This window comes from Sturnira hondurensis, unplaced genomic scaffold (genome assembly GCF_014824575.4).
Source record: "Sturnira hondurensis isolate 20B ecotype Veracruz unplaced genomic scaffold, ASM1482457v3 Scaffold0020579, whole genome shotgun sequence".
NCBI classification, from domain to species: Eukaryota; Metazoa; Chordata; class Mammalia; order Chiroptera; family Phyllostomidae; genus Sturnira; species Sturnira hondurensis.
The window spans coordinates 3762763-3776348 of record NW_028093210.1 but is presented as its reverse complement, the minus strand read 5'-3'; the positions used below and the strand labels follow the sequence as shown (position 1 = coordinate 3776348).

At 51.5% G+C, this 13586-nt stretch overlaps 3 protein-coding genes across 11 annotated transcripts in view; 2 read left to right on the top strand and 1 right to left on the bottom strand.

Annotated features, from left to right (window-relative positions):
• Positions 1-4623, top strand: part of GLYR1 (glyoxylate reductase 1 homolog) — a 36374-nt gene extending 31751 nt beyond the window's left edge. For all 5 annotated transcript variants that reach the window (XM_037029923.1, XM_037029922.1, XM_037029921.1 and 2 more), the window contains one exon: positions 2490-4623. In XM_037029923.1, the coding sequence (XP_036885818.1) occupies positions 2490-2564 (75 nt within the window). In that variant the 3' untranslated portion in view covers positions 2565-4623. The remainder of the gene's footprint in view (positions 1-2489) is intronic.
• A 454-nt stretch (positions 4624-5077) lies between these two features.
• ROGDI (rogdi atypical leucine zipper) lies at positions 5078-11125 on the top strand. Its single transcript, XM_037029924.1, has 11 exons — positions 5078-5195; positions 5269-5340; positions 6127-6209; positions 6372-6426; positions 7124-7204; positions 8072-8167; positions 9360-9458; positions 9780-9893; positions 9990-10039; positions 10125-10251; positions 10569-11125. Exons 1-11 carry the CDS (start codon positions 5151-5153, stop codon positions 10608-10610), a joined length of 864 nt encoding a protein of 287 aa, XP_036885819.1. The 5' UTR covers positions 5078-5150; the 3' UTR covers positions 10611-11125.
• Positions 11126-11495: 370 nt separating this feature from the next.
• Positions 11496-12359, bottom strand: SMIM22 (small integral membrane protein 22). 5 transcript variants are annotated; one of them, XM_037029926.1, is made up of 4 exons: positions 12281-12359; positions 11894-12040; positions 11732-11805; positions 11496-11607 (listed from the first exon to the last, which is right to left on the bottom strand). In XM_037029926.1, exons 2-4 carry the CDS (start codon positions 12012-12014, stop codon positions 11566-11568), a joined length of 237 nt encoding a protein of 78 aa, XP_036885821.1. In that variant the 5' UTR covers positions 12015-12040; positions 12281-12359; the 3' UTR covers positions 11496-11565. The 5 variants fall into 5 exon arrangements, with proteins under 5 accessions (XP_036885821.1, XP_036885823.1, XP_036885822.1 ...); XM_037029928.1 differs by having other exon boundaries at positions 12277-12348; XM_037029927.1 differs by having other exon boundaries at positions 12266-12333.
• Positions 12360-13586: the final 1227 nt, after the last annotated feature.

Below are 13586 nucleotides of genomic sequence, written 5' to 3'. Positions count from 1 at the left end.
CAAAATTTTGCTCATTTCAGACCTTCCTTTTCATAGTTATGGACATAATCTTCTGTCCCTGAATTCTGTATCTTCCGTTCCTTCCTTTCGAGAATATCTCCAAGTACTTACTTCACTCTTTCGGGTTGCAGTACAAGGTCAGGTTTCTCTCTGGTTTCACCTGTGGGTTCTCTCCGCAGTAGAGTCATCTCTTGATGAGTTTGTCTTTAATTGTAGTTGCTTCTGAACAGTTCTGTGTGTGGCTTGTACTGACTGGCAACATTTCTCGATGAGGTGATTTCTGACTTGCCCCCACCATCATTCATTAGCTTGGAAACAGACATTTTGGTTAATTTCGCAGTGGAGTGTGGCATTTTCTGGCCATTTGTTTGGATAGTGTAACATTAGGCTCTCTAGTCATTGGATCTTAAAGTTAACTAGTCCATTAACAATTAACATTTAGTCTGTCTTGGGGTCTGTTATGTGTTTGGATTCAGAGCTACTGGTTTATTACTTGATTGCTTTTCTCCCTTCTGGTGTTTGTCTTTTCCTCCTTTCATGCCTTATTTTGTGTTATTTCAATATATTTTTAGAAGTTCATTTTAGATATCTATTGGCTTTTTAAATCCTCATCTGTGGACATGCTTATTGATTTTTAGAGAGGGGAAGGGAGGGAGAGAAAGAGGAAGAGAAAAACTGATGTAAGAGAGAAACATTCATCAGTTGCCTCTCATATATGTCCCAACTGGAGACCAAAGTTTCAACCTAGGCTTGTGCCCTGACCCAGGAATCGAACCCACAACCTTACAGTTTACTGGATGACACTCCAACCAAGTGAGCCACACCAGCCAAGGCTCTATCGGCATTTTAATGGTGCATTATTTTTCTTCTGTTTTTGTTCTAGGGATTGCAATACCCATTTAATTTCATGATTTACTTAGAGTTAATATTTACCAAAAACATAGATTGATCTACCTCTCTGTTCCTCATCCTTTAAGTCAGGGTTTCTCAACCTGGACACTATTAACATTTGGTTGTCGGAACTGTCCTGTGCATTGCAGTGTTAACAGCATCCCTGTCCTTTACCCCACCAGCTGCCAGCATCACTCCCAAATATATCCAAACATTATCAGTATCCCCTGAAAGGTAAAATCCCCCCAGATTGAGAACCTCTGCTTTAGGTTACAGGTGTCCTATGTGTCATATCTGCCTTTGTTTTAAACCCACCAATGTTGAAATGTTTTACTTTAAGCAGTCATATGTATTTTAAAGAAATTAAGTGGAAAAATCATTTTATAATTTTTTTAATTTATGATTTCTAGTGCTGTTCATTCCTTTCTGAAGTATTGAATTTCTCTCTGGTGTTATTAATTCCTTTCAGGTGGAAGAACTTGTGTTTAGCATTTCTTGTAATGTAGGTCTGCTGGTTATAATTGGTTTTATCTGAAAAAGTCTTTAGCCTTCATTCTGAGTTGCATCTTCACCTGAGCTATAATGGACACTCAATTATGGTGGCTCCAACTGGAAAAAAGAAAAAAATTTATTTTTTTTAATTTTTATTTTTAAAGAAAGAAAGAAAAAATGCAGCCCTGGCCAGGTTAGCTCAGTTGGTGGAGCATTGTCCTGATATGCCAAAGTTACAGATTTGATCCCTGTTCAGGACATATACAAGAAGCAACCAATGAATGCACATACAAGTGGAACAATAAATTCATATTTCTCCCACCCTCTTCCTCTCTCTTTTCTAGAATCAATAAAGAGAAATTTTTTTTTAAAAAAGAGCCAGCCATGTGGGGGAGGAACCTTGTGTCCCGCCGCATTTCCTCAGCATGACTGGATGCCATACTGCCCTTGTTGAACAACGGCTTTTGAATTCTTTTCACACATCCAGATAGTCACCTGGTACCTCCAGAGCAGCTGTTAATTGCCAAGCACCATACTAGGCTCTGGGGACAGGTTGGTGTACATTTTAATGGAAGAGGCATGAAATAATCACATAGGTAATTTAACAAGTAGGAATTTCAGATGGTCAGAAATATGGATAAAATAGAACATGGTAAATAGATAGAGGTGACCAAGGTGTAAAGTGCCACAGCCACCGCTTTAGATGAGGTGGTCAAGAAATGCCTTTGGGAAGAAGCCAGCCATGCAGAGGGAAGGTCAAGGACAGTAGTAGCCTGGAGAATAACATGGGAAATCCTTGGAGGGTCTTCAGCAAGAAGGCACATAGTTGAAATACTGAGTTCTACCTCTGTGGTGACACTCTAAAAATTACACGTCCCTCACTCCACTTAACCCTCACCATAACCCTGTTACTTCTCCAAGATATCAAAAGGCAGTGGCTGAGATACTTTGTCCCAGTCAGTGAAGGAGCCAGGAGTCATACCCATGACAGCCTGGACTCCAGAACCTACCCATCTAACCACATCTAAAACCACCTCCAGAAGGCACATCCAGGTCTTTATGCCAGCTGTGTGGTCAGAGATTGAGCCCATCTAATTCTTTTTCAGGTGTACAAAAGAGCCAAGGCACTGGACCAGTCTGACAACGATATGTCTGCCGTGTACCGGGCCTACATACACTAAGCCCCCACTCCCCTAATCTTCCCTGTGACCCCTTCTTCATCACATGGGGTTGAGGTCCTGGCACTTCACTCTGGACCAGTCCACCTGTCTCGATCTCCTTTTATACAGACTTTGAGACCTGCCATCAGCACAGCACACAGCATTACTCTTCCCTTGAAGGTCTTGGGAAGGGGAGAGGTGTCAGCAGGATTTATCAGCCTGTGGCAAAGCTCTTGAGTTGGGCACTGGCCCACAAACCAGGTGGCTCTGTGTACACACACACACACACACACACACACACATTTACACACACACACACACACACACCCCACTGGCTCTTATTCCAGGATAGAAGCTGTCCAGAAACTGCTGCCTGGCTTTTTTCCCCTTCTCTCAAGCTTCTCTTATCTCAGACACCTTCCAGTCAAGGAACTAGAACCAGCAGTGAGAACTGGAAGCCTTCCCATTGCTTCCCTCAGCAAAGAGGCATGGTCATGTCCACATGCCCCACTGGATGGATCCCTTGCGAAGCGATGCTGTGGGCCAAGACGAACCAGCACAGACTAAATGGAGGATCCTGTGGGCCCTCCAACCTCAGGTGCCCAGCTGATGAGGATTGTCATGTTTAAGCTACCAACGCGCAACCAACTCTCCAGAAATGCCTTTGTGAACTAAAAAGAGATTGGCAAAGTCAAGCAAAGACAGAGCTCTGGCTTTCCAGGGAGAGCAGCAGTCAGCCTGTAGGTAGGCTCATAGAAGCCTACTCTCCCTCAACTGCTCTTCAGTACTGATCCTAGAGTCGCCATCACTATGGAACCCTGGGCTGGGATCGGACTTCTTTGCTTTGGTGTAGGAAGAGCTCTCTCCTCAACAGGCTGTTTTTAGTATTTGGATTTGCATCCCAGCCCGTGGGAAGGTGTTCCTGAGGGCCATCAGTGAGGAGGGGAGGAAAGGGCTCCTTCCTGTTTCCATTATGCCACAGACTTCACCTGGTTCTGAAGAGCCACTCTGACCTAGGTCCCCTTATATTGGTCCCACCTTCTCTAGCTCCTGTACAAGTCCTCTGCATGCCCACCTCTCCATTCTCTTCCCTTTCCCCTTTTCCTCCCATGGAGAGTATTTCTTCCTATCTGTCCCTTTGGCCCAGACCCAGCCTGACCAGTGATGACCATTTCTTAGGTTCAGCTCTTGAAACGGAATGAGTATCTTCACTTCAGCCAGCAGCTTGGTCTTTGGTGCTTCCAGGGCCCTGGGGTCTGTCAGGAGGGAAGAGGAGAACTAGGCCTGACTGAACCTAAACTAACCAACCCTCAGAGGTGGATCCAAGGCATCCTTGAGGATCTAATATTTCTCCTTGGATAGGGGACCAGAGGGGCTTGGAATGTGGCATAAGAACAAGGAGAAGTCACCTAAAGGATGTCAATGTCTGCCTCTGCATGGGTTCTTTTCAAAGTCACACTTTGCCAGAAGGTCAGCATTTATAGTGAATATATAATTATATAAAAATGTGAGGTGGCCACACTGGTGTGGGTCCCTCCCCCTCACAACTTTGGTCCTTTTCCACTGATTAGAACCCAGGTTATGGGATCTCAGAGGACATGTGGGGAGGACAGGGAAAAGGCCTGTGATTTTTGGCACAGTTGATTTCACTGGGATTTTGAATTCTGACTGAACGCAAAGCCTGTTATAGTCCTAGCTGGACACTTGGGGGTGGGAGTGGGGAAACATGCTGTAATGAAACTGGTTAGTCAATGTTGTCTTAATATTGTTGGCAATTCTGTAAAGTTCCTCTTTATTAATATTTCTGTTTAAGCTATCTGTTTTGAAGTCCTTTCCTCTTAAAAAGAAAATGTGACACTTGTGAAAAAGCTTGTAAGAAAGCCCCTCCTGCCACCCTTTTTTTCCCCTTCAACAAATCTGGTAATTAAGGTTGTGAATTTTTATTTTTGCTTTGTTTTTAATGAACATGTCTTTCAGAATAGAAACGTGTGATGATGTTTAAATGGCAAAAGAAAAAAAAGATTTTGTGCAATTAACAAAAGGCTACTGCAAGCAGAATAAAACGTTTCTTGGTAACACAGCTGTGACTGACAAACCTTGGCGGTGGCCTGCGCCCAAACTCCAACCGCCCGGCAGTGGAGGGAAGAAGAGGGCGGAGGTTAACCGGCCGCTGCTTGGGTGAGGCCGAGCCAGAGCGGGTTACCACCTCGGCCAATGGCCGGGCGAAGCCAGAGCGAGCCATTCCTTCAGCCAATGGAGCGCAAGTGGGTAAAGACTCCCTATCAGAGCCCGGAAGAGGCGGGTCGAGGGTCACCGTCCTCCAGCTGCGATGGCGATGCGCAGCGGCGATGCGACAACTAGCGGCTCCCGATGGCGTCCCCAATGAGCTGAGCTGGGGCCAACGAGTTCTTACCCAACCAGTCGGGTTCCAGCCGGAGTGGGGTAGGCGTCCTCTCAGCCAATCAGCACTGTGAGAAGGTGGCTAAAGGGTGGGATTGGTTCCCTTCAGCCAATAGGCAGTGGGGGTGGGCCCAGACGAAGAGTACTGACAGAGCGGCCACGGAGGACCGCTGACCGGAGACCGTAGCTGAGCAGCCAGGGGCAGTCATGGCGGCTGCAATGGCAGCGACAGCGGTGGAGCGGGCGGTGCTGGTGAGGCGCACGATCCGGTGGGGCGGGGTTGGGGCAGTGGGTCCGTGTGTCTGACAGCGGCCTGTCCCGGCAGGAGGAGGAATTCCGCTGGCTACTTCACGACGAGGTGCACGCAGTGCTGAGACAGCTGCAGGACATCCTAAAGGTAACGCCTCGCCGGCGGTCACAGACCTTTGCGCGCTCCCACCCTCCCCACCCTCCCCTGACGCAGCTCCTTCCCTTGGGCGGCCTCGCCAGCCTCCCTCGCGCTTGCTGTGTTCTCGATGCACGGTGTTCAAACGCGGTTTTGTCGTCAGTGGACTTGGACCCTAGTCGGGGACACCAGAAGGTACTCACTAGTTTCGCCAAGCAGCTATGTGAGTGCCATGGACCTGGGATGAGCCCCGGGGTCCTGATGGCGAAGGTCTTCTTTGAGGCAGTGACATTTAATCTGAGATCAAGGACCCCAATATTGTGACATTAGCCAAGTAGTCTCTCTAGGCCTCTTTTTTGTCCTTTGCAAAAAGGATGTAACGGTATGTGCCTCTCACAGTGCTGTTGTGAAGATAAGCCAGTCAACTCACAAATATCCGGGCCTTACCTGATATGACCAGAATTGTGAGTTGTCATGACTACCGTGGCTCCCTGACCCTATTCTTCACACCTGAGCACGTTGACCGACCTGGGAGAGTATTGCTGTTCTATACTGCCTTGTGGACACTGTAGATGCTCAGGGAATAGGGAAGGAGCAGGTATTGCCCCCCGTAAGACCTGAAATTCAGGCCATGGGGAATGAGTCAGAGAAGCAGGAAGGTGCCCTGGAGGCTTGGGTAAGGTGTCCCCGTGAGGCCAGCCCACCTGTTCCTCTCCTAACCAACCTGGAAGTGGGGCTTCTGGAAGGAGCACTGGGCTGGATTGAGTGAACTTTGACCCACTCCCCTCTGCCCCCCAGGAGGCCTCTCTCCGCTTCACTCTGCAGGGCTCAGGCACGGAGGGGCCTGTCAAGCAAGAGAACTTCATTCTGGGCAGCTATGGGTGAGCCCTGGCTCTGTGGAAACCCCTGGGATGGGCTCCTTAAGAGGGTGGGACACCTGGGCTGGAACATCCTGTGACAGCCAGCCAGAAGCAGCCCACTGGGATGGCTGGGTGGTAGGAGGGATTAGCTTCAAGTTCTGCTCTGACCCCAATGTGTTGTAGTACTGACCAGGTGAAAGGCGTGCTGACTCTGCAAGGGGACGCGCTGAGCCAGGCGGTGAGTCCTGGCCCCTCCCTGCTTTCCTTGTTGCTGGAGAAGCCAGTGAGGAAGAGCATGGGAGCCTGCTGCTTAGCTCTGCCACCAGCTGGCTGTGTAACACTGGGCAGAATCCCTGATCATTCTGAGCCTCATTTTCCTTATAAATGACAATAACCCCCAACCTTTTCATGAGATTGGTATGTGGTTTCTGTAAGACTTGTAGAAAGGGGATGCTTTGTAAATGGTCCAGCCCTGAGTCAGGGCCCAGTGAAGCATGGGCATTGGCAGGATTAGACTGGCCCCAGATCAAAGTGGAATCAGCTGACAACTGAGCTCCATCTGCACCTAACCCTGTACCAGGTGCCAGGGTGTGGGGGAAGGTCCCTCTCCTTCACGGGTAGGTGTTCAGTCCATTGGCCTGTGCAGATATTCTCTGTCTGCCCAGTCACAAAACTTCTCCCAGCTAAGGCCACCTTCCCCATTCTTGGTCTCTTTCCCCTTCATTTCTTTGTGATTTCTCTTGGGCCCAAGTTCCTGTTTCCTGACCTCCCTGTTCACCCCCAAATGGCCATGATGTTGGGAGTCCATCCCCCTACCCCCTAGAAGTGTCTGGGGTCTAAACCATCACTAGTTCAGCCCCCCAGCTTAAAGGCTCAGAGTGACCAAAAGCCTAAGGACATCCCTTTGCCCAGTTTATCCCCCTCTCACCTGTCAGGATGTGAACCTGAAGATGCCCCGGAACAACCAGTTGCTGCATTTTGCCTTCAGAGAGGACAAGCAATGGAAGTTGCAGCAGGTAACCAGGACCTTCCCTGACCAGAGCTCAGGCCACAAGAGCAGGCAGAGGCAGGCAGAGGCAGGCAGGCCTGCACAGTGGTACTAAGGCCTCCAGGGGCTGGACACTGAGGATTTGCTGCTACAGCAAGCCTGGTACTGTGTTTCCTAGCAGCAAAGCTGGGGTGGGCGGGGCCTGGGGCTCCAGAGACTAGCTTTGTGGGAGGTGACTCTGTCTGTACTCCCCAGCCAAAGCCGCAGGAACTTCCCCCTGAACAAGTCACTCCCTTCCCGTGCTTCCAGGGGCTTCCCATGGCTCTTGAGGACAAAATCTGTGCTCCCTCCCAACTCCAACTGGGCCGCAGCTTTTTCTCCCCCACAACTGGCTACCAACAGTCTCCACCTCTTGGCCTTTGCTCGTTTTTGTCCCACTGCCTGGAATCCTCTCCACCAGCTTTTCTCATAACAATAGTAATGAATGTCAGCTCAAAAGTCACCTCCCTGGGGCCTCCTCTGACCACCATGTAAAGAGGCTCCCTGATCTCCCTTCATCACCCTGTTTATTTTTTTGTGCAGGGCACATAGTCTGTTATCTTGTGCCTTTACTGTGTTACCGTCTGTCCTCCTTTAGAAAGTGAGCTACATGAGGCCAGGAACCAAGCCTGCCTTAGTCTGTGCCTTGTGCCCAACACCCAGCCAGGGAAGGAAGCACATAGTTGTGGAACCATGGGGGAAGTGTCAGGCAAGCAGCACCCACCCGCCCCTCCAAGGATGAGAGCCCTTCAGTGTGCGGGCCCATGGGCTAGAGCTGTGAGACCATGGCTTCAGTGAATCTGGCATACCTCCCTCCTGGGCCCCAGCCCACTGACCAGAGTGGCACTGTTTTCAGATCCAGGATGCCCGGAACCATGTGAGCCAAGCCATTTACCTTCTCAACAACCGGGATGACAGCTACCAGTTCAGAACAGGAGCAGAGGTCCTTAAGGTGAGCTGCCTGCAGGGATAGGGGAGCCAAGTTCCCCACACCCAGCCCTGACCTCTGACCGGGTCCTCAGGTATAGCTGACAGTTGAGTCTTCACTTCTCAATGCACACATGACTGTCCAGCCACAGTCAAATGGCTCACAGCTCCAGAATCAGACCTGGGTTCTGATCCCAGGGTCTTTGCTATAAGCTGTTCAACCTCAAGTCACCTACTTAGCCACTCTGTGCCTCAGTATTGTTAACCGTAAAAGGGGACAAGATGTAGTGACTACTAACTGATAATGCAGGTAAAGCGCCCCTTGTAAGTGCTTTGTAAATAGTAGCTACTAGTAGTAGTACTAACAATAGGAAGAAGAAAAAACAAAAACAAAGTTGGTTCACAAAGCGTGGAGGCAAAACTTGAGTCTACATGCCCGGACTTGCTGTGTGTCCTTAACCCATTCACCTACCCTCCCTGGACCTCTGATTCTTCATATGAAACTTGTAACTAGATGGACTAAGGTCCCTTCCAGAACTGTGACTGCCCTGGGGGGTATAAGCTGTAGCCCATATGCCTCCACCCAACAGTTTTGCCTAGGTCACCCTAGTACCCACAGCCACAGCTGGAAGCGGTAGAAGCTGGGCCTCTAAGGAGTCCAAACCAGGGCTCTGGTCCATGGTAAAGGAAAAGGATGAATTCTGCATAATTCCACTGTTCACTAGCTATGTGACCTTGCCTTCAGTTTTTTCACCTGTGGAAATGGGGTTGGTACCTGACTTAAGGCATCAACTCAACTTTCTCATTGCTTCCTCCAGGAAGCTCTCCCTTGCCCTTTCTACCCTAGCTAGATTAGGACCCTTTCTACATCCCTTTATTGCCTCTACTCCCACCTGCCAAGCCCTCATGCCCCTGGGACTTAACTCCTGGAATCTCATTTCCCATTGGACCCACCCCTAGAATCCCATGCAATACAAGCTCCTGAATGGGTGGTTCACTCGACATCCTGCCCTCCTCCCCCAGCTGGAGCCCAATTACCTGCATTTTTAACAAGCCCCCTACTTTAGGGTACGGTTCCAGCTCTGAGACCAGGACCACCAAGACAGGAGCTGGGAGCTACCCTACTTTGTTGCTTCCCAATGCTGGGGGGGCGGGGGATGGGATCAGAACCAGGCCTACTGCCCTCACAGCAGCTGTGACCAGCCCCCTCCCCCTAGTTGATGGACGCTGTGATGCTGCAACTGACCAGAGCTCGCAACCGGCTCACCACTCCAGCCACCCTCACTCTGCCTGAGATTGCTGCCAGCGGCCTCACGGTCAGTGCATCGGTCCAGGAGCGTGGGTCCCCTAGAAAAGGGACACAGGGGGTGCCCCAGATTGTCATCAGTAGGAGGTCTGTGTCTATGCGGTTTTCTGGGATAGGGTCCTCGGCTCTCATCCTGTGTGCCCCCCATCCCAAATACAGCACCCCTGGTCTGAGTCAGCAGTTTCTAAGCCTGGCAGAGCAGGAAGTTACCCAGGGCACCTGGGAAGAGTCTAGATGCCCCAGTTTATAAGGAGGGCAGAGATCCCCCCATGTGGTTCTTGGGGGACTTCTGCCTGCACTGCCCTTATCCTACCTGCCTACCCGCCCCCAGCGTATGTTTGCCCCTGCGTTGCCCTCCGATCTGCTGGTCAACGTCTACATCAACCTTAACAAGCTCTGTCTCACCGTGTACCAGCTGCACACCCTGCAGCCCAATTCCACCAAGGTGAGCAGGACCCTGCCAACCTCCAACCCCTCACTTCCACCAGCGCATGCCCTGCAGCCCCAAGGGCCTGACCAGGGCTGATGCTCTTCTGCCTAGAACTTCCGCCCAGCTGGAGGCTCTGTGCTCCACAGCCCTGGGGCCATGTTGTAAGTACGCTGTTGGGAGGGGTGCCCTTGAGCACCCTCTGCACCTCAGAGGCTGGGGGGCTCAGGGACCCACGTCTCCCTGCAGTGAGTGGGGCTCCCAGCGTCTGGAAGTGAGCCACGTGTACAAAGTGGAGTCCGTCATCCCGTGGCTCAATGATGCCCTTGTCTTCTTCACCGTTTCCCTGCAGCTCTGCCAGCAGCTCAAGGATAAGGTGGGCACATGGGGGTGGTGAGGTCTGGGCCGATCAGTCTTAGACACATGAGGCCAGCCCAGCAACAGGCTGCTTAGACCCTTAATTTGGGGGTATTCCAAGGCCTCTTGTCTCACCTCCAAAGCACCTCCAAATCTTAAGGTCTTTTGTGCCCTCTGCACACACCAGCCAGATGGGCTACTGGACAACAATGCCTGCTCCCTGACACATTGCCCTTGCATAATCTTGACATCTCACCTGAGTCACAGGGTACAACAGGGGCCAGGCCCCTCAGCACCACCACTCACCATGTCCCCACAATCTTCCTCCCTTCCTAGATCTCGGTGTTCTCCAGCTACTGGAGCTACAAGCCTTTCTAAGCAGAGCACCCAAGAGCTGTTTCCCCTGAGAAGTGGGGTGTCCCCGTCCCCACCACATACACCCCTTGGATTACAGGCCAGAGCCAGCACTGTGGGCAATTTACTTCCCTTCTTGCCTGTTCTGCCCATCACTTGCACAGATGGGAGTGAACACAGGAACCTCTGGGATAAAGGGAGACTGACTTGCTTTTTGTTTGGGATCAGGGTGGATCAGAAAGGTGGGGTCAGGAGGTGGCCCACATTCCAAGCCTTGCCCTTTGGACTCAAGGTGGAGCCCGGCCCAGGGCACTTCTTCCTTCCTGCTGAGCTGCCCCCCAGGATGATGAGGGGCAGCCACACATCCCCTCCTGCTGGAAGGTGAGGGGTGGGTGGTGACCCTAAGCTGTGAATTGGGGAGGAAGAAGGAGGAAAGGGCAGACAGAGGCCACCTACCATGAGCTAGGGGGCCCTTAACTGTTTATTCAGCAACCCCACCAGGGTCTCCAAGAAATAAAGATTATCCAATTTTGCCTGGACATCTCTGTCTTGTCTGTCTGGGTGGGGACCAAACTGGGGGGCCCGATTGTCGGGAGCTGGATGGAGTTCTCAGTGACCGAGCCCCTGGCCTATTCACGCTGCCTTTGGGAGAGTTCTCCTGGCTGCTGAGGGGCTGAGTAGAATAGTGACAAGGTCTTTTCCTGGCGGTTGGGACCCCAAGTTTGAGCTCAGCTTCCCCTCCCATTGGTAGTTCCTGAGTGACCTCCAGCAACTTAATAAGGTTTCCTGGTGACAGTCATGCTGGCTGAAGTCTGACGAACCAGGCGGGCACCGGATGGAGCAGTGAGTACCTGCAGGGCTGACCCCTTGATGGGAGGTTAGAACACAACACACTTCAGACTCAAGCTTCAAGCAAACAAGACCTTGTTATTGTTACCCAGCAGGACATGCGAGCAGAGGGGCTGGAAGACTTGCCCCATTAAGGTTCCAGAGCCAGGTTATTCACTCCCTTGGGGTTTACCTGTAAGAGAGGCACAGAGGATTTGGTGGGCTTCAGTTCCCTGCCAACCCCCATCTAGACAAAGCCCAGCAGCTTTACCTCAGTGCAGTTCTGGGCTGTTGAGTCTCAACTACTTGGTTCTCACCTTCTGGGATCTGGAGGAACGGTAGCAGCAGCAGCAGTGGAGGCAAGCAAGCAGCAGCAGGAGCAACACAGTGCCTAGGGGTGGGACTGGTGTCTAGACACGACCCTCTGACTAGGGCCTGGCATGTGAGGCTGACAGGCCAGAGGCAGAGATCACACTCACCCAGGAAGAGGAGGAAGATGATAAAGGCAGCCGTGTCCCATGTGGACTGGAACGGTTTGTGGCTCCTCAGTTTCCCCAGCACTTCCTCGGCCGTGGACTCCAGCCCCTCCAGGTTGTCCATCTCAGCTGGAGGGTTGTGGGTGCCACCTGCCTTAGCCCCATAGGGAGACCCTTAGAGCCCTGGGCTCCTCTGGGGCTGGGCCGCATACAGGCCTCCCACAGTCCAGGCCTTGTCCCTTTCACACCTTCCCTTTGGGCCCCGGTTCCTGCCCCAGACTCTCTTCCTCTCTTCTCCTTGCTCATCCATTCTCTTGGCTCTGAACCTGGCCTGGGCAGCCCCTTCCCCTTCCTAGCCCCCCAGCAGCCCCACACCTAGATCCAACCTGCCTCAGAGCCCCAGCCAGGCAGGTCCTAATTCCTGGGAGCAGACTGCTTCCTGCTTCCGGGTCCACTATACCTGAGGCCTGGCAACCAGCCCCACTCCCCAGGGACTGTGCGAGGTCAGGGGAGGGTGGGGCCTGCGTCCCAGCAGGTGTGCTTCCTGCCGTGACACTGCAGGACTCAGGGAGGAGGCCACAGGCCTGTCAGCCTCCTCATCCCAAGGCGTTTCCACTTTTTCTCAGTAGATCATACAAGCAGGCCAGGACAGTGGGCACTAGGCTGCTGTTGGCTTCATGAATGAAGAAAAGACAAACACAGGGGGAGGAAAGAAGGTAAAAGGAGAAAGGGGAAGGGGGGGAAGGAAAAGTTGTGTCCGTTCCACCACCTTCCTTGGGCAGCTGGGGTGTGCCTGACACCATACCAGGAGTCTTAGATACCTATTTCATCTGTGCTAATCCTTACAATAACCCTCTGGTTATCTCTCCAATGAGCTTTTTCCCAGAACTTGGGGCCTGAGGCCCCTAACCCTGCCAGCCCTGACCCTGTCCAATGAGGCAGCTCTCACTCCTGCCTTCTTGCAGAGCACAGATGTGCCCAGGCCCACTAGGGGCCAGAGACTGCTCAGCACTTGAAGTTGGCTATAAACGAGGAAGACTCAGGTTCTTGTTCTTGTAGTGCTTACGGTTTAGCAGGGGGGAAGATATCAGCTAATGTTAGGCTACACATACCACATTACCTAATTTATTTCCCACAGCAATCCTACAGCGGGTATTATTGCTATTTTCATTTTACAGATGTGAAAACTGGGGCCTTGAGAACCTCAGCTACCAGCTCAGTCACACTTCTAGTGGATTCTTTTTTTTTTTTAAAGAATGTTTTATTCATTTATTTATTTTTTAAAGATTTTATTATCTTTAGAGGGGAACGGAAGGAGAGAGGGAGAGAAATACCAATGTATGGTGGCCTCTCGTGCGTCCCCTCCTGGGAACTGGCCTGCAACCCAGGCATGTGCCCTGACTGGGAATGGAACCGCAATCGTGTGGTTCGCAGGCCCGCACTCAATCCACTGAGCTACACCAGCCAGGGCTATTCATTTATTTTTGAAGAGAGAGAAAGAGGGAGAGAATCATCAATGTGTGGTTACCTCTCATGTGCCCCCCACAGGGGACCTGGCCTGCAACCCAGTGGTGTGCCCCAACTGAGGATTGAACCGGCAACCCTTTGGTTTGCAGGCTGGTGGTCAGTCCACTGAGCCACACTAGTCAGGGCAAGGATTCATTTATTTCTGTTGCTGTAATATCCTACTGCAAGC

What these genes read in the sequence shown, in the direction of transcription:
- SMIM22 (XM_037029925.1), bottom strand. Translation starts at nt 12,196, where the DNA reads ATGAGCAAGGAGAAGAGAGGAAGAGAGTCTGGGGCAGGAACCGGGGCC. An exon ending in AACCGGGGCCCAAAGGGAAG is followed by an intron (nt 12,041 to 12,138) that starts GTGTGAAAGGGA and finishes GGGCTAAGGCAG; the next exon opens with GTGGCACCCACAACCCTCCA. An exon ending in CATCTTCCTCCTCTTCCTGG is followed by an intron (nt 11,806 to 11,893) that starts GTGAGTGTGATC and finishes TCCCACCCCTAG; the next exon opens with GCACTGTGTTGCTCCTGCTG.
- ROGDI (XM_037029924.1), top strand. Translation starts at nt 5,151, where the DNA reads ATGGCGGCTGCAATGGCAGCGACAGCGGTGGAGCGGGCGGTGCTG. An exon ending in AGCAATGGAAGTTGCAGCAG is followed by an intron (nt 7,205 to 8,071) that starts GTAACCAGGACC and finishes CACTGTTTTCAG; the next exon opens with ATCCAGGATGCCCGGAACCA. An exon ending in TTGCTGCCAGCGGCCTCACG is followed by an intron (nt 9,459 to 9,779) that starts GTCAGTGCATCG and finishes ACCCGCCCCCAG; the next exon opens with CGTATGTTTGCCCCTGCGTT.